Source organism: Podarcis cretensis (assembly GCF_951804945.1).
Source record: "Podarcis cretensis genome assembly, chromosome: 6".
Classification (NCBI taxonomy): Eukaryota; Metazoa; Chordata; class Lepidosauria; order Squamata; family Lacertidae; genus Podarcis; species Podarcis cretensis.
Genome location: NC_137175.1, coordinates 78,008,391 through 78,033,723, shown reverse-complemented (window position 1 = coordinate 78,033,723; position 25,333 = coordinate 78,008,391). Strand labels below are relative to the sequence as shown.

At 42.7% G+C, this 25,333-nt stretch overlaps 2 protein-coding genes across 3 annotated transcripts in view; one reads left to right on the top strand and one right to left on the bottom strand.

The window, feature by feature from the left end:
- The window catches only part of LOC307218799 (very-long-chain enoyl-CoA reductase-like), a 48,406-nt gene extending 43,561 nt beyond the window's left edge, over positions 1-4,845 (top strand). Inside the window, exons 15-16 of one of the 2 annotated variants that reach the window (XR_013840033.1) lie at positions 2,334-2,374; positions 4,748-4,845. The gene's annotated coding sequence lies outside the window, so the exon portion shown is untranslated. Of the gene's footprint in view, positions 1-2,333; positions 2,678-4,747 lie in introns of those variants that run through there. The other variant, XR_013840034.1, reaches the window with a different exon arrangement.
- Positions 1-25,333, bottom strand: part of ABCA4 (ATP binding cassette subfamily A member 4) — a 104,236-nt gene that overhangs the window by 13,034 nt on the left and 65,869 nt on the right. The window contains exons 19-34 of the mRNA XM_079981002.1: positions 21,055-21,270; positions 18,361-18,538; positions 14,664-14,795; positions 13,577-13,716; positions 12,638-12,775; positions 11,921-12,114; positions 10,210-10,300; positions 9,180-9,385; positions 8,468-8,516; positions 7,605-7,831; positions 5,830-5,954; positions 4,724-4,822; positions 3,092-3,281; positions 1,464-1,558; positions 442-474; positions 80-185 (exon numbers count right to left, since the gene is read on the bottom strand). Coding sequence (XP_079837128.1) covers positions 80-185; positions 442-474; positions 1,464-1,558; positions 3,092-3,281; positions 4,724-4,822; positions 5,830-5,954; positions 7,605-7,831; positions 8,468-8,516; positions 9,180-9,385; positions 10,210-10,300; positions 11,921-12,114; positions 12,638-12,775; positions 13,577-13,716; positions 14,664-14,795; positions 18,361-18,538; positions 21,055-21,270 — 2,219 coding nt within the window. The remainder of the gene's footprint in view (positions 1-79; positions 186-441; positions 475-1,463; positions 1,559-3,091; positions 3,282-4,723; positions 4,823-5,829; positions 5,955-7,604; positions 7,832-8,467; positions 8,517-9,179; positions 9,386-10,209; positions 10,301-11,920; positions 12,115-12,637; positions 12,776-13,576; positions 13,717-14,663; positions 14,796-18,360; positions 18,539-21,054; positions 21,271-25,333) is intronic.

The following is a 25,333-nucleotide window of genomic DNA, read 5'->3' as shown; positions in this document are numbered from 1 at the left end:
TGTAAACATACTTTAATGCCTATAGACACGGGGTGGGGGGAGCTTACGATTACATAAAATCAGAACAATCCTTGCTTACCCCTGTTATGTTCATCATCTGACCAAGATCTCTCAGGAAACCAACAATCTGCTCTCCAGTGACATGCAGTATTGGAAGTTTTCCTCCAATGGAGATTCCTCCATATCTAAAACACAAAGAGGACATGACCATCAATTGGTCATGGAGAACTCCATCTTTCTATGAATAGATTGATATACTGAACATTTCCTTAATAATAAATGTGTCTTTCTTACAGAAAAGAAGTACATTACTCAATGTTGAGCGTGGAATATAATTATAAACCAGATAACGACTAGGTTAGTCATATCATGCTATCTGTTATGCTTTAGCAAAGTCTTTAGGCTTCAAAATTCAACAGAAAACCTACAGTGCCTTCCTACCTTTTCTCATTGACCCAGTATTTGCTCTTCAAACTGCAAAAGAAAATGAAAATATTATATTCCACACAAAGTCGGGTTCTTTCAGATTCAGGGAACTGCTGAATAAAATATCTGGGGACAATGGGCCGTATAAGAGTGTTTTCAATAAAAGTATTTTCAAAGCGCAAGGACATTTGGCTTTGCAATGGAATTTCCCCTCCTCATCTCCCCACAGATTTGGGGAGGACATGGGCAGGGAGGAGAAGTTCCATTGCACAAGTGGAGGTACTTCATTGGATGCTGCAGAGTGTGACTTCACAAGAATGTCTAATCCTTACTCGGATGGCGAGTGATCTTACCCTCTATCATTGTTCCTGACTACCACTCATTAATCTGACCTTCTTGTACAGGTACAGATGGATTGCCCAGAGATAGCCTACGCATGTACACCTGTTCTATGCTTTTTCTGTGCAGACGTTGGATGGCCATCTGTCATGGATAACTTAGCTGAGTTTCCTGCATTGCAGGGGGTTGGACTAGATGACCCTTGGGTCCCTTCCAACTCTTTAAGTGCGCATAACAAAGCTTGAAAAGCTGTGATGCTGAACAGGAACAGTGGCAAGAGCATCACAACACCAAAGCTGCTTTTAATAAAAAGCAAGAACAAAGCTGCTGTGGCTTCATTAAACATATTTGTGTATAACATATAGTTTGCCCTCACAACCCAACCTTGTGCAGTTAGGAGCAGCAAAGTTAATTGGAAGCAATGGGTTTGCTGCTTGCACACCTAGCTCTGCACAAAACCAGGGATGGTTAAGCTGTGGCCTTCCAAATATTGTCGGACTACAACTCCCATCAACCCTGACCACTGATTGATAGTTGGGGCTGATATTATAAACCACAGTTATTTTATTCAGTGTCCTAACGAATGGAGAACTGAACAGTGGGCTGGGTATTCAAAACTATTCAAACCATTTCAAGGTAATTGTTCAGAGCCTCAGTCTATACAAGCTGCCGTGGATTTGTAAAAAAAAGTTTCCAACCTGCTTCTTATGAGGGTGGGATAGGTTTTCACCAGGAAATCGGAAATATTTCGATGAGTGAGATCCTGAAGAATTTCTGTGCTACGCTGAGCTCTCTAAAAGGCAAAGAAAAGGACAAATGGATTAAGAAAACAACTGTTAAATCCCTCATGGTTAGAATTTGGCAGTTCAGAGAGGCAGGCACAGAAAGAGGTCACACTTCAGTGATTGTTAATTTTGATTTACAGTGAGAAATGGCTCCTCTACTGAAACCATAGAACTGCCCTGACTACTTGAAGTTTCAAGAGGAACTTCTGGTCTTATTCTATATCTTGAATTCTGATCACATAAAATATCAGCAATTTGCAATCAAAAGCCAGGCAAGTTTCACTGAAGGCTACCAAAATATTTGTAAGCTTTGATAAACCTCACCCTAAAAATGTATGCAAATGACATTCAAAACCCTAGCAATGGATCTTCTCGATTGCGAACTAGTGTCATTTCAGCTTTGGGGAATTAAAAGACAAGAAACAACTCGGCAGCTAGCAAAAACAACCACCCAATCACAAAGTATATGAATTTAACCACAGAGTGGCAGCACTACCCTTCATTGGAAGACAAATGAGACTATGCATGAGGGTTTTTTCAAAGTAACAAAATATGACCAACAAGCTATTTCAAGAAGAGCATTGTGAAACTGATTTTCTGCGCAGCCCTGTTTTCTGGGAAAAAAGCAGATAATGAAACCTCAATATTCAGTTTGGCAGTTGCCCAACAAGATTATTAACAAATGAATCTCTCTCTTGCAGCTTAACTATTAAAAGTGATATTACTTTTCTAAATTATCTTTACAACCATCGTGAGAGGCAAATCTCTATTCTATTTTAACAGATCAGGACACTGAGGTAGAAAGCTTGGGACATACTCCAAAGGTGAGCCCACAAAAGCTGAATAGGATTTGAACTCGGGTCTCCCAGATCCAAGTTGCATTTCACAAGCACATTGGATCAACTCCACAAAAAGCAAATCCACAATAAGCTTCTTACACAAGGTGTAACTGAATAAGAAGAGCCAGCTGGATACAGACCTGAGGCTGACAATGGCTTGTTGTCATAACCATGGTTTAATGTTACATTTGAACCAGAATTATATAAGGATACTCAACAGGACTCCCTTAAAATCCATGTACATTTTGCTTGTGAATCGGTCCTTCATGTATTAAAAGGATTTTCTCTTTATGTTTTCAATATATGATAGGTAGCGTACTGTAGAATTTGGTGCAAAACTGGGTTCTTTTGGGAGCTTTTGGTTATAGAAGAGTGGCCAAAAGAAACCTGCATGTTCCCAAAGGAGTGTCTCAAACTTTAAAAAATATCATAGCTGCTGCCCTTCTACTGTGGCTCCCCATATCCCCACGTAAGCTGTACACCGGCTCCCTCGGCCAATAAAGCGAGATGAGCGCCGCAACCCCAGAGTCGGCATGACTGGACCTAATGGTCAGGGGTCCCTTTACCTTTAAAGACGAATGTATTGTAAATGCAAAATTTGGTGTGTGTGAGTTTTAGCATACTTTCAATCCACCTGAAATCAATTCAGTGGCAACCACAGTGCTTCAAACAGGCAAATGCCAACCAAGCAGTCTTTCTTACCTGTGGGGGAGGAAGTCCTCCAGCTCCCAAAGGACACTCCGGTAGCATGGTGAGTTTCTTCCGAGTACTGCATTTGCAGGATGGTGAGGGGTTCTGGGGATGCCACGTATTAGTTTGGAAAAGGGCAGCCATGTTATAAGGGACAGCCGGTGTCCTCCAGGCAGTTGATGCATTAACGCAAGGGTAGTTCCTACACAAGGAGACAAGAGCACACATGATCTCATTAGCAATGTTCATATCAAACGGGCCATGCTAGATCTCGGAAAATTTGCAATTATATATCTCGCCTTTACAGTACCAACCGTTAAAAAGGAGCAGTTTCCTTAAACACATTACAAACCCAACTCCATGTATCAAGTATAGGGCTGAGCGATGTCAGGTTTTCAACTTCATGATATACAGTATCACCAGCTAAACACTGCAATATATCACGATGTCTGAATTGCTACTACTTAGGAGTCTAAAACGGATCCATTTTTATTTTTAAAATATTGTTGCAAGTGGTATTGTATAGTACAGAGCAACAAGGGCACGACAAGAATCGTGAGAGAAGTGATGACTGACTTCATGAATTTTCCCATATAATGATTTTTTTTATATAATGATTTTTTACATAGCACAGGCGCACATTGTGATTTGTGATATATCGTCATGTCCAGTGTTACAAAACAGTTACCACAATGTGGACTTCAAACCAATTTTGGACGGTGTATCAATACATCGCCCTGTCCTAATCACCTATCCTGTAACTAAAGGGCTATTTATACTACAAGCCCATACAACCTGTTTGGGGCACATCTAGGCCAGGGATTCTCAAGCATTTTAACATTAATGGAGCTATTGTGGACACCAATAGATATTGTGGAGGCAACCCATGTGTGGAGCGACCCCTAAGTCCTTACACAGAACCATTCCTTTCTTTGTATTTCATATTTTTATTCTCTTAAATTTGGGGTGCTTTGCTGTGTTTCTCTACACAGAATAGGGGACATGAATTCAATTGTGGGTCTGACTTTGTGGAACTCCCTCACAGCTGAGATCAGAAAGGCCCCTTGCCCTGCTGAACTTAAGGCACTTTTTATTACAGGAGGTATTTTAAGTAAATTGCATTATGCTTATTTTAGGTTTGCCCTATTATATATATACACACTGCCCATCTTACTTGGTTTTCCCCGCCACTCTGGGCAGCTTCCAACAGAATATACAAAAACACAGCAGAACATCACACACGAAAAGCTTCCCAAAACAGGGCTGCATTCAGATGTCTATGGAAGGTTGTATCTCTTTGACATCTGATGGGAGGGTTTTCCGCAGGGCAGGCACCACTACCAAGAAGGCCCTCTGCCTGGTTCCCTGTAACCTCACCATGTCATTTGATTGATGAATTTATTTCATGATTGTTCTGTAAACCGCTCTGTGACCTTCTATGGTGAAAAGCAGTTTACAAATTCGGAAGTAAAATAATTAAACTAACAGACAAAATCCCCAGTTTTGTCACTGATGACAACAACATTCTCGGAGATTTTCACTGGCTGGGAAACTTCCGAGGCCAGTTCCCTACTGTTTCAAGCACTACTGATGCCACCCTGCAATTGAATAGATTAGATTAGTAGAGAGAACAAAGTGACTTACTGAAGGGTCTCTCTCTTCAAGCAGCGATTTCCAAATCCCGGTTTATTTAAGAAGGCGTCAATAAGAGAAACCATCTGCTCACTGCCAGGCCGCTCATTGCTAATGAGATTGGATGAGATTTAAGGTTATAAAAAGATGCTGACTGCAGATGCAAGACAGTGGCGAATTAAAATCGGCTGATCACACAGGTAGGGTCAAGCCACAGGATATGTTAATGATCAACTGTCCATTGTAGGATAAGGCATACTAAGTGTAAAAGGATTATAGGAAGACAAGGGCATTTTCGACCCATGACCAAGGCACTGATTTCTAAATGCAAGGTGAAAACCACACATACATCCATTCCTTGTTAACAAGAAGACAATAGTTTTTGTGTCGGAGAGATAATTCCCTGTGCTGTACCTTGTCCATTCATATCTCCTGGCTATCCACACATTTTCCATATAGTCTAATGCTTTGGGCTGGTTCAGAGAGTCTGTATGTATTTTGTACTGGTTTCATACAATCTTTCCATCCTGCTTTCCAGGTGGAAAAATTATGGAAATGGAGCACACACATGTATACAAGTGACACACATCAATATGGTGTGTGTGCCCACAGGTTTTTTCATGTTTGAGGTTATACAAACTGGCCATAAGTGACAAGCATTCACATTCACCCAGACATCACCTGTCTGCATATTTTTGACACTGCAATAACTTAGCTATTTAGAGCAGTGTGGATGGACAGAAAAAGAAAAATATTGAGCAGCAAACCCAGTGTCTTGTTTTCATTACACAGAAGCCAAAGTATCTCAAACAAAGCAGAAATTGTACACGGCATTTTAATGGATCTACTGAATTAGCTAGCAACAATCCTAGAAGGTATGGCAGTGCTACTGTTACGCCATAAACATGACACTAGCTAGCCAGGAGGAAGATGCAAAATCTAGGCTGGAAGAAAAGATCAGTCGTGATCTGAAAAAGTCTGAGAATGACTTCAGCAGCTAACTACGGACTACATTTGCATGATTTAAACCGGAATGAAGCAGCAGGGAACTAGAATCCACTCAGCAACAAGGCACCACAAGTGCTATTTGGGAACGAGCGAGGAAGGTCTTTTCTGACCTGAAGAAAGTGAACTGGTGCCCATAGATCCAAGGGTGGAGAGTTAAACTGGGGTATTCACCAAATGGAGGAATGATTACTGTAAGTATCAGAGCCAGCAGCACAAAGCTGGCAGGTAGAACAATCTGCAGGCAATATGGAAAATGTCAGCCACTGGCAGGGTTCACAGCACACCAGCGGTATCTAAGTACCACTCAGATAACACAGAAGCGCACTGACTAACAACACAAGTGGACACTTGTGCTGGAAGTCCACATAGGTCTGATAACACTACATGTCATACATCAAAGAATAAGAGTCAAATCTGCATTTTATAACTCACGTTTTTCTTTAATCGTGCCAAATTTAAAGAGAATGGCAGCATAAGCTAATAGCATACAGTATTATGCTATAGCGGGACGCGGGTGGCACTGTGGGTAAAAGCCTCAGCGCCTAGGGCTTGCCGATCGAAAGGTCGGCGGTTCGAATCCCCGCGGCGGGGTGCGCTCCCGTTGCTTGGTCCCAGCGCCTGCCAACCTAGCAGTTCGAAAGCACCTCCGGGTGCAAGTAGATAAATAGGGACCGCTTACTGGCGGGAAGGTAAACGGCGTTTCCGTGTGCTGCGCTGGCTCGCCAGATGCAGCTTTGTCATGCTGGCCAGGTGACCTGGAAGTGTCTCCGGACAGCGCTGGCCCCCTGCCTCTTAAGTGAGATGGGCGCACAACCCTAGAGTCTGTCAAGACTGGCCCGTATGGGCAGGGGTACTTTACCTTTATATTATGCTATAGCACGTTATGCTAATAGCATATTAGTATATAACTAGAGATTATAAGAATGTGGGAACATAGGAAGATTATAAGAATGTAGGACCAGAGGAAGACCCCTCTTCACAAGTCAGACCATTGCTCCATCAAGCTCAGTACGGTTTACAATGGGACCTTCTGCACACAAATCAATGTGCTCTGCCAGAGCTATGGCCTCTCCACATATATGAATACATGGAGTTTTCAGTACCTATGGAATACGACAATTTTGTTCTCTGTTTTTGTCTGTATTTGGATACCTTGTTCTCCACTCAAATCGAACTTGCACAATTGGGCTTCTCTTACAGAAGCGTGTTGTTTTCTTAATTGTAATGGGATGCATCATTGACAGTAAAGGACAATAGGCCACCTACTCAAGTGGATGTCTCTGTTCTAAGATCTCATCATTTAAAAAAACAAAAACAGCTACATTCTTGGCTGCTGTTATTAAAACGTGCAGCAAGTTGATAGCAGAATTTATATCATCACCCTGATGTCAATAGCAAATTAGTGGAAGTACGTATGTATGCTGCTCTGGGTAATTCTGAAGACCTGGTATAATTTGTTGTGAACTGTATACACCCAATGAAATTAATTGACAGAAGCCGGCCTTAGCTTGATTTGTATCTGGAAAGAATGTTTTAGGATCTGGTTTATCGGGCTGCATTTTTAAGTACAGCCCAGTGATAGGCTTATAATGTAGTGAGGTGCTTTTACAATAAGATTGTACTTCTTTCTCCCCTTAAGCCTGTTATAAATGCAGGTGTGTGTAATTGTGAATGCCATATGGAAGAAACTAGGCATGCGCAGAGTTTGTCTGAGGCCCAGAGCGGGAGTCTTGTTAGAATAAAGTTCTAAACTCAAACAAAAAAGCCGGGGGTGGGGCCCCTGGCCAGCTTAGCCCTCTCAAAAATGGGGGCAGTATACTGGGCTGCCCCCCACCCCACATGGGCCTGGAAGAAGCCCTTGTGACTGTAATGGAGGAGCACATACCTGAGCAAGGAAGTCTTTAAAGCTACGTGTACTGTGGTGGAATCGTTTGATGAAAAGTGCTTTGATCTGCTGAAAGGTAAGTTGGCAACCTTTGTTCTGCCTCGATCCTTTCCCGCCGCTCCCATCCCCTTCCTGTGCCACAGGCATCCGAGAAGTGCCATTGGCTGCTGGAGCAGTCTGGTGGGCTCCCTCTTCTTGTCCAGCAGCACCGTTCTCCTGTGCAGCTCCTAAAGTTTGCAGATCAAAGTTGCCATGCCAATTTCTTCATTTACATTTACATTTTTTGCCTTGCCATTCATGAAACTGTTGAGTTTCTCCAGGGTTTGAACGTTTAGAAAACACCACTTCCAAAGTGGCATGATAATAGCGCAGCTACACTTGCAGCAGGAAACGTTTACAGATCTAATAGAAAATAAACTCAGCAAATGCCTACCGTACTGGTTCAGGTCTTCCCCATTTTCCATCAGTTTGTGAGCTGATGAGCTACATCTGTTTGATTCTGGATTTGCATCGCTATGGCTAAAATAAAAGCATGGCCCCACTGGACCTAGAACCGATGCTCAAATAGGTTCCCTAACCCTTTCATTGTTGAAGAATGCCCTCACCTGGAAACCTCTAGAAAAACATACCCATAGCTTAAGATCATAATGGTCTGGAGTTCCCTATTCCTACCCTATCAATGGCTAGGGATGTAAGAAGGCATCCTTCTAGGGAATGGAGCTGGGACTTTCTACAGTTCTGCCACTGATCTACAGCCCTTCCCACACACTAGTGGCTCTTGTTTTCAAATCAGTAGTCTATTAAGATGTGGCAGATATTTAAATCAACTTTTTAGCATGGTACTAGATGACAAGAGAGTTTACCTGCATTCTGTATTCCATGGTCAGCCTCTGCTGTAACCTTCAAGAAAACCTGCAAGAGAGATGCATAAATATGTTCTGTGGGGACATGAGGGTCTTGGAGCATCCTCTTCCCTCTGCCCCACAGTAATGTAGGCAAAGAGCTTGAATTTACTGGAAAACAGTAGAACCTACTGTACCATTAAGGTAAAGGTAAAGGGACCCCTGACCATTAGGTCCAGTCGTGACCGACTCTGGGGTTGCGGCGCTCATCTCACTTTACTGGCTGAGGGAGCCGCTTTACAGCTTCCGGGTCATGTGGCCAGCATGACTAAGCCACTTCTGGCGAACCAGAGCAGCGCACGGAAACGCCGTTTACCTTCCCGCCGGAGCGGTACCTATTTATCTACTTGCACTTTGACGTGCTGTCAAACTGCTAGGTTGGCAGGAACAGGGACCGAGCAACAGGAGCTCACCCCGTCGCAGGGATTTGAACCACCAACCTTCTGATTAGCAAGTCCTAGGCTCTGTGGTTTAACCCACAGCGCCACCCGTGTCCCCACTGTACCATTAGCTCCCCATAAATCCAGATAGGATTCTTGTTGTCTTAAGAACTCAGACACACGCTTAATATTTACAAAAATCTTATTACTGATAGGGTATAAATGTCCATCCAAAATTATGAAAGAAAAGGCGGGAGGGACAGAGAGCAAGAACACTCCACAAAGTTAACAACCTCTTCAAGGGGCGTGTCGGAGATCCCAAAACTGCTGAGTCCCACATCTGCCAGGGTTTCCTCCAATTCCCTGAAGAGACTTGCATATGCTCGCTGTTTGAAATTCTTACTGGGTAGAAGATAGATAAGTTCCTGACCAATACTTTCTATTAACTTGGCTTCTGGAACATGGTGGTGGATCAGTTCATTTAGTTCATTCACATCACCTGCAAAGAGGCAGAACAGAGTTTGGAAAAAATGAATGGCGAATTGCTTGTTTGTTTAAGTATTTACTTGCTTCCGACCTTTATATCCCAGCTTTCCCCAAAGGAGTTGAAGGTGCCTTCCATTGTTCTTCTCCCCCTCCCCATTTTATCCTCATAACAACCATGTGATACAGGCTAGGCCTTGAAGGTTATGACTGGAATAAGGTCATCCAGTAAGCTTCATAAATGAGTCAAGATTTGAGCCCTGGTCTCCCACATCCTAGTCTGACACTGATCACTACACCATACTGGATCGACAGTTGTTTGGATTTCAACAAGCCAGTTAGGATACACAGGATACACAGTACATGTAGAGGCTTACTAGAGACTGTGATCACCATAGGAGCCAACTCCTTGGAGCCAAGGTCCCTTTGCCCCCCTCAATAAAATATTTGAGGGAACCAGGGGCCCACAAAGTTGATGGGCATTGCCATTTGAATGGTGTGTGTGTGCTGCTTCTTGTGAGCTATTATGTGGGGCAGGACTTACCTGCCCCCCAATATTTTATTCATTGGCACCCCTACCAAAAAACACAGGAAGATCTCCCCTGGGTCAGAAGTAGGATCCACCTAGCATCCTGTTTCCGAGGATGACACCTCAGAGAGGCCTCTTAAGAGGGGCACAAGCAAGGCATGAACGCCCTTCCCAGTTTGTTTGTCCCAGCTGCCTCTGAACATGGATACTCCATTTAGTTATCATAGTTACAGCCCATGGAGGTATAAGTAACTCAATAAACATTATCATAATGTTGTGCAATGAACAAGTCGGCCAAACCCTGTTCTCACCATCCAGTTCCTGTTCCACAGTTTCGGCTTTGTTTGTGGGCACACAGCTGGAGCAGGAACATGAGCATTTGGATCCCAGGCTGCAAGAGGTCTAAAATCAGATAAGCAAGAGGAAGGTGAATGAGGAACAAGTCACATTATCAGCTTCAATGTGATCATAATATGCACTAAGTATAGTGTTTATCAGGAATGATTGCTGATCAGGCTTTCCAAATAATTGTTTTCAACCTTTGTTGAACCAGCTATTCTTGGGAACTGCTTGACACTTCGGTTGGGAGTTCCTAGGAGTTGGCAATTTTGTAGGCATGCCTTTTATAGTGTTCCTTGTATTTTGCAGTTCAAGGCTGCCCTATCGTAAGTCACATGCAATTGTTAAAATTACCTTGTGGACAATGGTGGAAAGGTGAGCTGGAAACCTTAAGAGGGAAAAACAAATAAATACGGAGAATAATAAGGGCTTGTGTAACCTTTGTATTCAAGTGGTACTGCAATGTATGCTGTTCTTGATTATGAGTGAGGACATGAGAACATAAGACAAGCTGGCTGGAGCAGGCCAGTGGCCCATGTTGTCCAGCCATTGATAGCTTTATCCTCCATGAATTCATCTTATCATTTTTTTTAAGCCATCCAAATTCGTGGCCACCTCTGCTACCTGTGGCAGCAAGTTGCACTCTTTAACTAAGCTCTCCTTATTTCTGTCCTGAATCTCCCAACCTTCCTCTTCACTGCATGTCCACGACTTCTAGTGTCATAAGTTAATCCGTTCCTGAAGTCCGGTCTTAAACCAAATCCATTCTTAAACCAAAACGTGCTTTCCCTAATGAGGCCTCCCACCACCAGTGCCCTTCCACCATTCGGCTTCCATTCGTAGACCAAGGTAAGGTTCGCAAACTGAAACACTACTTCCGGTTTTGCAGAGTCTGTAAACCGAATAGTTCATAAACAGGGCTGTTCATAAACTGAGGTACCACTGTACTTACCCTTCTATAAACTAAAAAAATCTCAAATGCTGCAACTTTTCCTCATAGACAACCCCCCCCCTTATCATTTTGGGCATGCAAAATGATTTGAGGAGATGCAGACTAGAATTCACTGTCTGGTCTAACTAACGTGAATGAGCTTTCTTTATATGATATATTAAACCAGGTAACACAGCCGATTAATTAATCACTGTTAACAACCAATACATTACAAAGAAAGGTAAGTTGTCTTATTGCTCAGAAACAGCTTCTGGTTTACACATAGGAACTTTCAGATCAAGGACTTGTTTCATCATAGCATTTCTTGTTCTTTATTTTAGACTTTTAGTTTTTGAAAACACTGAGTTAGAGCTGCATGGTCTTTTTTCAGCATATTATCATCTTCTTATTTTCAACTTCCCCTCTCCACCCAATTGTCACCCACTTTTTCTGTCCCAACATTAGAGCCTCTTCCACTCAACTGCCCTGCGTTCTATGGTGTCAATGGAGTAGGAATTATAGAACCTCACTGGCAAACCTTCAAGGGTGCGGAGCTGGAGAGAATTCTGAACAATTGCGGACAGGAAAGCTCATCTACCTGTCCCTGATTAATCAAAGTGCCTCTTGTTCCCCCCCCCCCCATTAAGCAGAATGTATACAAATAAAATGTCACTCACAGTGTACTGTATTTGAATATTGGGGGATGAATAATGCTTACAGGTTACTTGTGCAAAATGGTGCCAAACACTTACAGCCTCCTTTCCTCCACTGTCTTGGATGTTTTTCATCTTGCGGACTAAGGTGAGATAGAAGCCTGTGCCAAAGGAATTCTTTAGGAAAACAGGGGATCCTGAGCAGTGCAGCCTTCCCTGGGAAATGATAGCAACCCGGTCACCAAGGATGTCTGCCTCATCCATGTGGTGAGTAGACAGAATGATGGTTCTCCCTAAATGGGATCAAAAAGTAGTAAATCACCTGTGAAAACACTGGCTGCAGGCCTCTTGTCTATTATATAATCAGACATTACTTAATAACCTTAGGGAGTTAGCATGCAAAAGCTTGACAGTCAATAACACGGGACAATTATGTAAAGCTGAGAGGCTGGGGCAGATATTCCACCCACCCAAGGGGGAAAAATATCTAAGCATTGTCACCGCTACTAACTATCAACAACTACATAATTTGCTGAATTTAGCCAAAACAGATACTCAGTGCACCGCATATGCAGAGCCTATAATCTGTCAATCTTTGCTGCCTTTTCATTTGAATGGGAAGATTCCTTCATAGTTCTTTAGAAAGAATGTATAATTATTAACAGGTAGATGGACCACAAATTGCAGCCTTAGACAGTGAGACATCAAGCACAGTCTGCTTCGTCTGAAATCCACGGTCCTTTTCTGTGTATACACACACAGAGAGACTGCTATCTTTACATCATCAAGAAGCTTTTCATCCTGAGGACAAATTACCTGAACGATACTTCAGCAGGAGGTCCCAAATGGATCGTCTGGAATACGGATCAACTCCTGAAGTGGGTTCATCTAGGACAACCACTTTTGCTTCGCCTACAAACGCGATGGCGACGGACAGCTTTCGCTGCATGCCACCTAAGGAAAACGAGAGAGCAGCTAGAGTCAGCTAGAGGAAAGAGACTGCTCTTCAACAAGCAATAATCAAATATTTAATGTAACAGACGATTTAGCGCTTAAAGGCTGACATGTTAAATGTAGGATAAGCTTTTTGTAGACCAGAGACCACTTAAAAGCTTATGCCGCAATAAATGCATTAAGACTGCAAGGCGCCACAAGACTCCTGCCTGATTCTGATACAACAGGCAAAACACTGCTGTTGCTTTGGGATTTCTTAAAAAGCTATATTCTGCTTTACCATATAAAATATGGTAAGCAACTCACAAAGAAAACGACAAAGAACATCAACATGCAAAATAGGTTGAAAGCAAAAGCACATTTCTTCAATCCTTCAGAGAAATTAGATACCTGAGCATAGAATATCCCAGTCTCAGGAATGGCTCAGACTATGTGAACATCACATCCTTTTCAGCCTTAGGATAAGCAAACAACATGCAGTCACAGAGGGAGAATACTCCTCTGTTATGTATCAGTGAACGAAACCATATGTGGGGAAGACCCTCTTATAAAATAAAGTGATGTAGCTTCATCAGGTGGTGGGCTTCTCATGCCACTAAGAGGTGCAAAAATATCAGCTATTTAATCATGCACTCTACTTTTTAACTGTACTTTTACTACAATTTTGCCAATATGTGCTGGGATGAACATGGGTGAGGTTAAACAGAGCATCTAACTCTGCCCTCAGAGGCAGCAGTGAATGGTTAATATTCAAGAGCTAAAAAGGCGCACAGGACTTTGAGGGTTCAAACCTTTGGATACCTGATAAGTTTTGAGCCTCTTCATTCCTTTTATGTGGAAGGCCTATGTCCTCCAGCATCATTTCCATTTCCAGTTCTGCCTCCTCTCTGGTTCTCCCTTTTAGCTGGGCATAAAACAGGATGTGTTCTGCAACAGTAAGGCTATAGAAAAGAAACAGTGCTGTTTTAAGTTGGCCAAAAGAGACAAAGCATGTTGCACTATTATACTGTAGAAACAAGACGCAAAAGCTTCCACCCACAGAGAGCTGAAGCCAGTTTGACAGAGAGGCCTCTGCTGTAAGCTCATCTGGCACAAGGTTCCTGAAATGATTCAGAAGCTTGCAAACCTTGTTTATCCAGAGGTGACATAAGGGAAAAGGGAATACAGTACTATAATGTCAGAGTTAAGCTTTTCTCTAACCACTTATATCTACAACCTAGAAGATTTTGTGAGGGAGAGAAGAAGTAACAGTCCGCTGGAAATGCAACATCATCATAGAAAAAGTTTTGCAGGTTCAAAACGGATTGGCTCTCTTCTTCCCTCAAAATGGTAACAAACACCCATTAACTCGCCTCTGAGTTGCAGAGTGATGTACAGTGGTACTTCGCAAGACGAATGCCTCGTAAGACGAAAAACGCACAAGACGAAAGGGTTTTTCGTTTTTTGAGTTGCTTCGCAAGATGATTTTCCCTATGGGCTTGCTTTGCAAGACGGAAACGTCTTGCGAGTTTGTTTCCTTTTTCTTACAACTGTTAATACCCAGGGAATCTGCGCTCCGCAAGACGAAAAAATCGCAAGACGAAACAACTCGCGGAACGAATTAATTTCGTCTTGCGAGGCACCACTGTAATCCTTTTGAGTCTCAGTGTTGACATTTTGCCTAAGTTCATTCCCACGAGTGTGAATTATGGTCCTAACTAAAGCCTAAATAATTATCACAGAGCAAAACTAACACAAGCAGACTTTCATGTTGGGGTTGCTTGTATCATTATGTGTCTGCTAGGCGAACAGAAGACTTGCATCAGGTAGTCAGAACAATTACAGCCTTTCAAGTTAGGAAACACATTACTTGGAAGCAAGTTTGAAGCAAATCCCTGGCAGCACTTACTGATTGAACAAGATGTTGTACTGAGGGCACATGCCTAGACTCTGCTGTATGGAGTCCAAGTCCGTCTGGATGTCTTTCCCACCAACCAATATTGTTCCAGATGTAGGTGGAAACAGACCGGTGAGGATAGACCTAGCCAAACAACATGAGAAACAGGTAATGTTTATCAATAATTATACAGCTGTTATTTACAAAAAACAAAAACAAAAAACCAAAGCAGTATCAGATAAGTTGAGATAATGTCCTGGGGCACCACTAGGTGGCACTTTTGTCTATAGACACGTTTTGGAAAAAATGCAAATCTAAAGACAGCTTTACAGATCTGCTTGCTGAATCTAAACTTAAGAATAAACAAGTCATACGCACATGCACACATTTATAGGGGGAGAACAGCATTAAGTAATTATTATTAGTACAGCATTAGAACAGCATTAAGTCACTATTATTAGTTCTGCTGAGCTATATCATTAAAGGAATACTGAAAGAAAAACGGTTTAAGTTTTATTTTTGATAAAAACTATCAGAACATAATGACGGAGAGGAGAATGAGGCCGAGGAGGGGCTGGTGCCACAGCACATAGACTGTTGAACACGCCCCCTCGGAGGCACCTGGTTGGGTGCCTGCCGATGGGCGTGGGCGCCAGCCAGGTGAGTGGGGGAGGCAGGAGGCTACCGCCCCCTGCTAGGGGCGGAGCTCGGGCTCCCGCCCACAACCACTCCCCTCTCTTCCAGGGAGGAGAGTCTTTTCAAATGGAAGTTTATCTGTTCCTTGCAAATGCAACCCTTGGAACATTAAAACAAAAACATTTCATCCTGGCTCTGCAACTGGAAGTAAGACTGACTGGGCCTAGGAAAGGAATAAAAAAGGTAAAGGACCCCTGACAATTAAGTCCAGTCGTGAACGACTCTGGGGTTGCGGCGCTCATCTTTCAGTTTTTTGCACCAGTCTGCATTTTTTTTAAATGAAAAGTCATCAGTGAATATCTTCTAATATGCACACATTTGTGTGCAATTTTGCCTACTACAGAAACCCGCAATTTACACGGTTGTTATATTTTTGGGTATTGCACCTAAAGCCAAAATCGCATATAGTCAAAACACATTGGATTTCCAAAGTCACTTTTCCTGGAACCCTGTCCCCTTTTGAATTATTATTATTTTTTTGCCATGCACATAAAACTGAATGTTAACATGTTGCCAACATGCACATTTTATGCGCTCTTTGATCTAGAATAAGTATTATATATATATTTGGCACACATTGCTTAGATGAATAACTACATTGCAAAATTCAGAGAAGTGTGAATTTTGAAGGATGGCTGTGTTTCAGTTCCTGCATTGTTTTGGAAAGGGCAAATCAGGTTGTTTCACCTTAAAATGTGAACCACATCTAATTTCTCCCCCATCTCTACCCTTGGAGTGGTGGCACTCGGGAGTGGGGGGACAACAAGCAGGCACAGGATAGGGGAAGCAGCCTTTTTCTTGCTGATCCTCCCCCCTTTCAGCGCTTCCCACCCCTGAATTCCCCATTGATCTTGTCAAACATGGGATGGGGCACACACATTTGCAAAGATAATGTCTGTTCCAGCCCAAGAACAGAATCCAAGAGAACATAATGTGCAGCTCATATTGCAGAAAACCCCCAAAGTACAAGCCAAGTGACAAGAAAGGAAAGATGGAGCAGATCTGCAGTGTCCACAGTTTTTGAAAAACTGACCTGGCCACAGCATATAATAGCTACTCAGGAAGAAACCTGGGGGCAGTAGAAACCGAAAGCCAAGGAAATGTTTGTCCAGACCCCTGAGAAACAATGCACCTGGAACTCTCCTAGGCCCGAGGGGCATATCAACTTTGCTGACTTCATTGCTTTTTCAGTTCTTTCAGACTAAAGACTCCCCGTCTCTCTGAGCATATTTAAGAAGACCTGACCCCAGGAAAAAAATGCTGCTCTTCCAGAGAGACATCTGCTTTTGTTTCTCCTATTACTTCCACTTTTATAAGATAGGCATTTCCTTCTCCCGAGGTCTTGGAATTATCCCCCCACCCCCGCACAAGCCAATGTGATCACCGATAAGGGTAATCTCGTGTTTATAATTCACACTAGTTAAGACGGGAGAGTAAGAGCAATCCTCTGTAGGAAACGACAATTACCTTCATTTTAAGCAATATTTACTGCTGTATCTAAAACCAGAACTGCCCCAGGAAACAATATATTGCTATGTAAATTTACAATACATGCAGAAATTAAAATAAACCCCAATACCTAACTATGTGCCTGGGCTGCAAAGCAGAACAGGTTACTAGGAGAGTTACTAGGAGAGTTGATTAAATGGACCAAATCACTATGACAACAACAATTGGCATGCAATTTAGAGGGGAACACACACACATATCCACATCTTCCATATTGTTCTTAGTTATGCCTACCCAAGTATAATTGTCAGCAGCAATAAGCATTTAAGGTTATTGTGTCTATCTTTTGAGCCACACACATTAGAGAATTTCAGATTTGTTTATGAAATGAAGAACCATTCAGTGAAATTAACAGGAACTAGCATCAGAGCAGAGAGATAAATGCAAGCTCAGCCTCCTGTCATCTCTAGTGATGTTAGTGAATTTTGTAACTACTTGGCTCAGCACATGAGGTTGTCCATTTTAGAATGCTCAGCTTTATTGTGAATTGAATACCATTTTCCTGAGAAGTTCTTCTCTGGCTCAGAACGTTTAATGAGATTCTGCTGACCAAGCGCCCCAAACCTACTGCACTTTTAAAAAAAAAAGTTCATTGCTTACTCTTCATTAATCATGTGATGATTACTGCAAACTACCAGATCACCTGATAAACAAAGAGCAGTTTGTTTAGTGAGAATCTATGAGGGTCAATCACTTTCCTTGATTGTTCTTTACATGCATTTGGTTGTGGTTAGTGTCCCATATCTAGACTGAAACCCCTCTCTTGTTCTCAGGTGTGTTTGTTGGTGATGATAGTGGCAGTGGTTGAACTTTCCATCATGGCTGGTTCTCCACTGGGGCACAGGAAACTAAATTACAGTCTCAAGGCCAAAATGATCACACCTGCATACACACCAATGCCAACATGACAAGTCTGGAGAGAACGCTAAAAAAACACACACAAATATTTTCTGAATACAGAGACCACTCTGAACCACCAGGAGCTCACTTATCAGCAGGTTTACCCTCCTCCTTCATCCCACACATACTACCTGCAGCACTTCATTTCAGAAAGTGTTTGCTGAGGTTACAGGTGTGAAATGTATCTTCACTCTTCAACTCTTATCTGTAACTGGAGTTTTACAAGCCACACCTTCTTTTCCCTCCCTCTCTTTTAAAAAAGGGCATTACAACCTAGTTTTGTCTTATTTTCAGTGAACTAAAATTACGACTATAACTTAAGAATAATAGCAAAGGTGGCTATGCATAAAACCTGTACCTTTTCAAGTATAGTGTGTGTGTGTGTGTGTGTGTGTGTGTGTGTAATGTTAGTATATAGCATAAGAGGCCAGCATCTTGATGAAACTAAGCAGGTCTGGATCTGCTAAGTGCCCAGATGGGTGGCCACCTGGAAACGGTGTCTGCCACCTTGGGTTCCATGATGGAAGGAAGGCAGAATATCAAGTGCAAGAAAAAAACATATATGGAATTAGCAGCATGATAATCTTATCTCAGACTGACTCACATAGTGGTTGTCTTCCCAGCTCCGTTGTGGCCAAGAAAAGCAGTGATCTGACCCTCATAGAACGTAATAGTCATTCCGTCAACAGCTGGCTTAGAGCAACCGGGGAAGATCTTCACCAGGTTCTGAATACACACGCCTGGGACCAGACCAGAAGGCTCCTCTTCAAAGTGCAAGTTTGCTTGAAACAAAGATTAAAAAAAAGATTAAAAAATTAAAAATTAATGAAACAACTGCAGAGGTGAGCTGTAGAGGTGTGTGATCACAGCTCTAAGACAACACAGCATATTATAATTGTTAGAAAAAGCAGTTGCATTGCAACACATTCTGGTTCACCGTCCCCCTAACGGTACACTTTCCCCCCCTGGGTTGCATCATGGTTAGCCCACAAAGAATCGGACCTGAAGTGATTTCTGTAGAAACCATCAGGTCAGAGCTAACAATAATGGTCATGGGCATTTGTTGCTGACGAAGCTTTCATGGACCTTCTACCACACTGAGGATCGCCCTTGGCCATTACGAATATTCATAATAGAACTACTTTAAATTGCTCCACTTGCTGGTATAGCCAACTATGTGGTAAGCTGAGAACCAAGTCAAAATTTCTGATAAGAGACTTATGAGAAGGTAAGTTCTGAGAATTCCCCCTCCCAAACATACAAAGGGCATTTTTTTTCAGCCACCAATTGAACCCCCAACCCCCCTGAGGGTGCAGGGGAGCACAATCTGCAAACTGACCAGCAACTGTGCACAATAGTTCACTACAGAGTCACAGCCATGGCACAGAGCAATTTAAAGTGGCCTCTTATGGTGCACAGGAGAAAGCAGCAGGAGGCCTTTATCAGCAGTGACAACAAAATCTGGCATGTAAATAATCCATCTGTCCACTTGAAAACTTTATTTTTTTCTTATTCCACTCCTCCCCACACAAAAAAGGGAACAGAATGAGATCACCAGAGTTTAGAATAACATTGTTTTCTTTTTGTCTTGGTGGGAGAAACTCACCCTTGTGCAGGAGGAAAGATCAAGGCCTGGGTTTCCCACTGAATACAGACCATCCAGAAGACTGAGCTCATAAGACTGCCATTTTAAATGCCACCATGGGGACTGTTTTATTTTGCTTAATTCTGGGCCAAAGAAACAGCCTTTGAAGTAAACGACCCCCTTGGGCATTTGAGATGATGTAAATCAAGAGCCTTTTGACTTGTGTTTATCCAAGTTACCTTAAGATTTGCAAGGGGAGTTTCCATAAGGGTTTGCTTACTTAACTTTTCAGGATCAGAAGAGTTATGTTAGGGTGCAGTCAACTCAGTCCAGGCATGTCCCTTTCTACTAATAAGGTATTGTTGAGAAATGTATGTGACTCTCCTGCCCTATTTTTTTGTTTTTTTAAAAATACCTTCCTTCCACTTGCAGTCTGAAGTGACCTAATGGGACACAGGTTTACAACCAGGACTTCATGTGGGCTTCTGATGACATATTCAGCATTCAGGTTTGATGGGCAAAACTTGGGAGAAGAGAGGCTTGGATCCACCCTAAGCTACCAGACTCAGGCTGACATAGCAAGGCACCAGAGTGCCTTTTCAATCACCTATGATGGGCTGGAGACATGAGAACACAAGATGTTTTGTGCGTACATTTTCAACGCAGGTATTTGTGTTGGTGGGACAGCAGTATATTTTTAATTTAAAATTCATTACTTTTTTTTAGCAAGAAAACATGGAGCACTGCAACATGGATAGCTAGTTTTAGTCATCAGTCATCTGTGCAGGATATTTTTTAAGTTTCCTGATACTACTGCTGCATAAAGTCCTTGGATTTAATACTACAAAGATATATGAAAATTTCTAGAACATGGAATTAGCTTTCCCCGTTCAAAATACAATAAAGGAAGCTAAGAAGATATACAATTCAATGGATGCTGAATTATGTTCTTTTCAAAAACACATTCATCACACAAGCTGCCTAAAGGTCACAGGTTAGAAAAGGGAATGTCAGTTATTTATTCTAAGGCAGGCTAACTTTTGCAGAGTTTGGGGACTTGCAGCAATCTGGGGAACAAGCCAAGAAGGTGCTAGGAGGAGATGTGGTAAAGAGATCTTTGCTTCTTGACAGACTAGATCTTTTTGAAGGAAGACCCCTGCTTTCATTCACCCACCATCACACAGGATGAACCCAAATGACCTGGGGGTTCATTCAATAAGTTTGAAATAATGTGTGCTCGTGCTCAGTGCTTGAATCACCAGCTTTTCACCAAATGCAAAAACTCCAGTTCTGCAGAAGGTGACTCCCGGTGTCCAAATATTGCTTCAGAGGGTCAAGCTTGCACAACAAAGAGAATCAAGCAGAAGTCCCGTCCCCCCCCGGCCTGTATCACGTCAGTGTGCATACTATGTCTGAATGCTGACCCATTTAAAAAGGTTTATAGATGTCTGAGAGGAAGCTAGACCGAACTGTTCACCCTGATTGTGCTAGTTTTGTAGGCCAACCTCCAATGAAGAGTTATTCAGACTGTTTTGTTGGAATTGGCCCTCCTGGGACAATAAAGTGAGATGCCTCTACTATGCTACACCCACCTGGAGCTATTCACACACCACCACATAGGCAGACAAATGAACTGGTGACAAAGAAGCACATCAAATTTCAAATGTATAACACAAAAAGAGTTGCGATTACTCCGCTTCTCTCTCTCCTTACTAGTCATTTCATCTTTGCCTTTTGCCTCTGCCTCAGGCTTCCCCTGCTTGATGTACTCTGGTTTCCTTTTGTGTTTACATTTGTTTTCTTTACCATCCTTCTTCAACGGGCTGTCTGTCTGGGTTTTCCCTCTGTCGGGTTCGTCATCCATGGACTTTCTCATCTCTTCTTCTTCAGCCTTCATGTTGACGCTGCCTTCCTTCTCTGAACCTTTGTCTAGGTTAATCAGAAATCAAGTCATTTTTAAAAGGCAACCACTGCTGTCAGTCTTGAGTACACACTACACCTTTATAGCACATTTGAAGCATACTTCCCCACTCAAATAATTCTGGGCATTGTAGTTTGTTAAGGGTTGCTGGGCAGTGTAACTTTTTGAGGGGTAAACTACCATACCCATAATTCTTTGAGAGGGGGTGGAAAGGTAGCTTTGTGAGGGATAAACTACAGTTCCCAGGATTCTTTGGTGGAAGTACTATGATTTAGACGTGCTTTCAATGCATGGTGCGGATGTGATCTTAAGTTTCATTTAAACAGCAACATTTAACAGAAGACTCTGTGTGTGTGTGGTGTGTGTGTGTGTGTGTGTGTGTGTGTGTGTCACGACCACCAGAAGGCACATGCCTAAATAGTGAAGGCCATTTGGTTGGGTATAGGTCTTTTAAAATACATAGAATTGTTAAGTAAACTACAAAACGCCAGGAACGTCTTGGCCCTTGTCTAACAAAGCTTAAGGAGAAGCATTCTATGCGGTTTAAATCTCTTTTTTTTATAGCTCTTCTAGAGGACTTCTAGAGGACTAGGACCTTAAATGAGAGATTTTAAAACTTCCCAATAGGAAGTTTTGTTCCTAAATCACAATGACTGCAAGTGAGACTCAGAAAACAATATTAAATTGGATGCGATTCTTACTACTACAGAGTGTTTCCTATTTCACTATGTATTGTGTTCACAGAGTACTTACTGCCTCAGTGATCAGGGTGTGCTTTGCATTCCTGTGATGTTCAAGTCCTTGCTCTGTTAGCTTGTTACACGCAAGTGGCAAGGTGAGCCAATCACTTGCCTCATCTCCCAGTGTCACAGCACTTCTTGCATTTTCCCTATCAGTGTATTTGTGGCCACTGTCCCATGGTAGGAGGGGGCACCTGCACTGATACAGGTTTAACCCAGGTGTTTTATTGGCCGCCAACACATGTGTCGAATAAGCAGGTGAGGCTGTAAAACACCAGGCAGATGGTGATTCTAAGGACATGACATGGATGCACTACTCTGTTGTTAAAAGATTTAAAGCAGCCATTATCTGCCTCAGGTTCCCCAATGTCGTTGGACTACAACTCCCATCACCCCTAGCTAGCAGGAGCAGTGGTCAAGGATGAAGGGAGTTGTAGTTCATCATTATTCGGGGATCGAGAAAGGCTGAACTGAAGCTGGCAACATTTTTAAAATAATGCCTTTCAGTGGGCTTTGCTGATGCTCTCAACATGAAGATCCATGCTGCTACTGCTGATTACAGTGATGCCCCGCAAGACGAACGCCTCGCAAGATGGAAAACCCGCTAGACGAAAGGGTTTTCCGTTTTGGAGGCGCTTCGCAAAACGAATTTCCCTATGGGCTTGCTTCGCAAGACGAAATGTCTTGCGAGTTCCTGCGGGTTCCCCCCCTTTTCCCCCCTTTTCCTAAGCCGCTAAGCCGCTTATCAGCTGATCCGCTGATAAGCCGCTTATCAGCTGATCCGCTAAAAGCCGCTAAACCACTAATAGCGCTAATCTGCTAAGCTGTCAATGGGCTTGCTTCGCAAGACGAAAAAACCGCTATACGAAGAGCCTCACGGAACGGATTAATTTCGTCTTGCGAGGCACCACTGTACTTATTTCATTTAGGAATTGCTTCCTAAAACAGATCCCAGAGCAATTTACAGGAAAAACATATGAGCAATTGCATATATAAAAGCAATGACAGATATGGAAAAGCAAACAAGAGAAATGTTGAAAGGACAAAAGAGAGGATCAAATGGTTGTGCGCTAATTTCTAAGTCAGGACTGTGGGCTGGATGTGGCCCTCCAGGCCTCTCTACCTGGCCCTTGGAACTCTCTCCAAGCATCACTCCTTATTAGGCCTGTCTTGCACCCTCCTGGAGTGTTTTTGCTTTACTGGATTATGTCCTTTAACTCTGATAATGGCTCTTCATTGCCTGGGTGGAGGAGAGTTTGTTGTGTGAATGCATGTAGCCTACTGCACAAAGGTAGCAGTTGCATTAATTGTTCTGCCCACCTTACCCCCACAACCCATCAATGCCTTAAAAAGCTTTGCCTAAATCTTCCTCATAGTATATAGCCTTGCAAGGTTGCTTTGATATGGTGCATCCTGGAAGCTGGAAAACAGAAGCAATGTCAATAGTAACAAACAGATGCATCCTCTGTTCCTCTGAATTCCTCTCACAGGACATCTAGTGGGAAAGCTGTACTTTCAGCTGAGAATGCAACAAAAGCAAATCCACTTCCAAGGGGGGCAATGTTGCTGCCCTTTTTCCCGCTCTGACCCTAACATGTGCCATGACTGGGATGGTGCTGGTGGGAGAGGTTTCAGGTTGTTTGCAGAGGGGATTAGCCTCCTGCTGGCCCAGAAGTACCTTCATCTGCTGAGAACCAGATTCAAACAGCCTGTCATAGCCTGTGAAGTACTATGGTAGCGAGAAACGGAACAGCCATGCAAATAACAGATTTTCTCCTCCCTTCTCTGTAGTATAGCAACTGTTTGTCACTGTGGTTTTGTGGATTCATATGACTATTCCCAGGGACCCAACGGAGGACATAACACCTGACCAGGTTCTTCCTTGGATGTATCAGAAATCTGAAGAGCTGCTGTGTCAATGAGATGTTGCTAGGAAGTTAAACCCAAGCCAGGAATGCAGATGCATCAGCACCTTAAAGGTTATCAAATTTATCATGGCATATGCTTTGTGGACTTTGCTAAATGAACGCAGTATCATCCAGTTACAGGTGTATATATATATATATAAGCATCATTTCTCTCTTTTTTTGGGGGGTATAAATGTAAACCATGAGGTCAAAGGGAAATGAAATGTAGAAAAGCCCAAGCGAGTGGTAATTCGGGGTGAGGGGGGGAATACATCCTGGCATTGATATGTCAGTTAACACATATAATGTGCTCAAAATCCTTTGTCTCGGTTCAGTCGATAAGTGATAGCACTAAACCTCTTGGTGTGTTGTAATTCAGTAGTTTCACAATGCAGTCTTCGTTTGAAGTTCCTTTGCTCCATTGCTGGCCATGCTGAGGCTTGAAATTTTCACACTGGCTTTTCAATATCGCAGTTTCTGATGTCAGACTTCTGCCCATTTATTCTTTTGCACAGAGGCTGGCCTGTTGCAGGAGGTCTTTCTGGCAGATAATGGCATGTATCACAATGGAAGATGATCACATGAATGAACTTGGTATTGTTGGCAGATTAGACACTGGGCAGAGTTGGCATATAGGTCTGATCCCTGTGCCTGCAGCTCCATTTTGTGACCTGTTGTTGCTGTTTTAAGGAGGGAGGTTCTCTGTAAGCAAGTACATGCCCACCTCCAATGGTATGTGAGAAAGAAGTGCAGTTGTCCAGCATGGGCTCTACATAGATCACCAATGATACTTTTGAAACTACATGTACAAATATTCAGGTTCACACTTCATGCATCTGATGAAGTTGGGCTGTAGTCCATGAAAGCTTATGTCATAACAAATGGTTAGCTTTTAAGATGCTGTTAAGTCTCTTGTAGGCTTTTGCTAAAAATGCAGGAAACAAATCTGCCTCTATGTGTCTTGGATGTGTGCATCAGTTCCCAAACGGTCAGGATTCAAGAACACGCCTGTCTCAAATGGACTGAAGCACATTGCCTTTCTATTATGCATCTCTTGGTAGATGGGAGAGCATCCTTCTCCATGCTGCTGAAAAAAGGCAGCATCAGAAAGAGAGGACCTGGATCTTCCAACATATTTGCATTGAGAAAATAGGTCGTTTTTGAGTATCAGGCTTAGTTCAGACCACTTGCAAAAGCGTTGGTCACATCTGCGTGTTGGACCAGTTTTAGCCCTTGTTTGGGGACACGTCAGAAGTATGGTTTCACTTGGGGTGGGGGGCAGGAGGGAAGGGAGATTACAGAATATTTCCAGGAACAGTGAAATGCTATACCTGATGTTCAGAGTCACTCCAGTGCCAGCTCAGTTAACATCAGAATCACGCTACTTCCTTCAGCAGTTGCCATAATAGTCCTTGTCAACTATC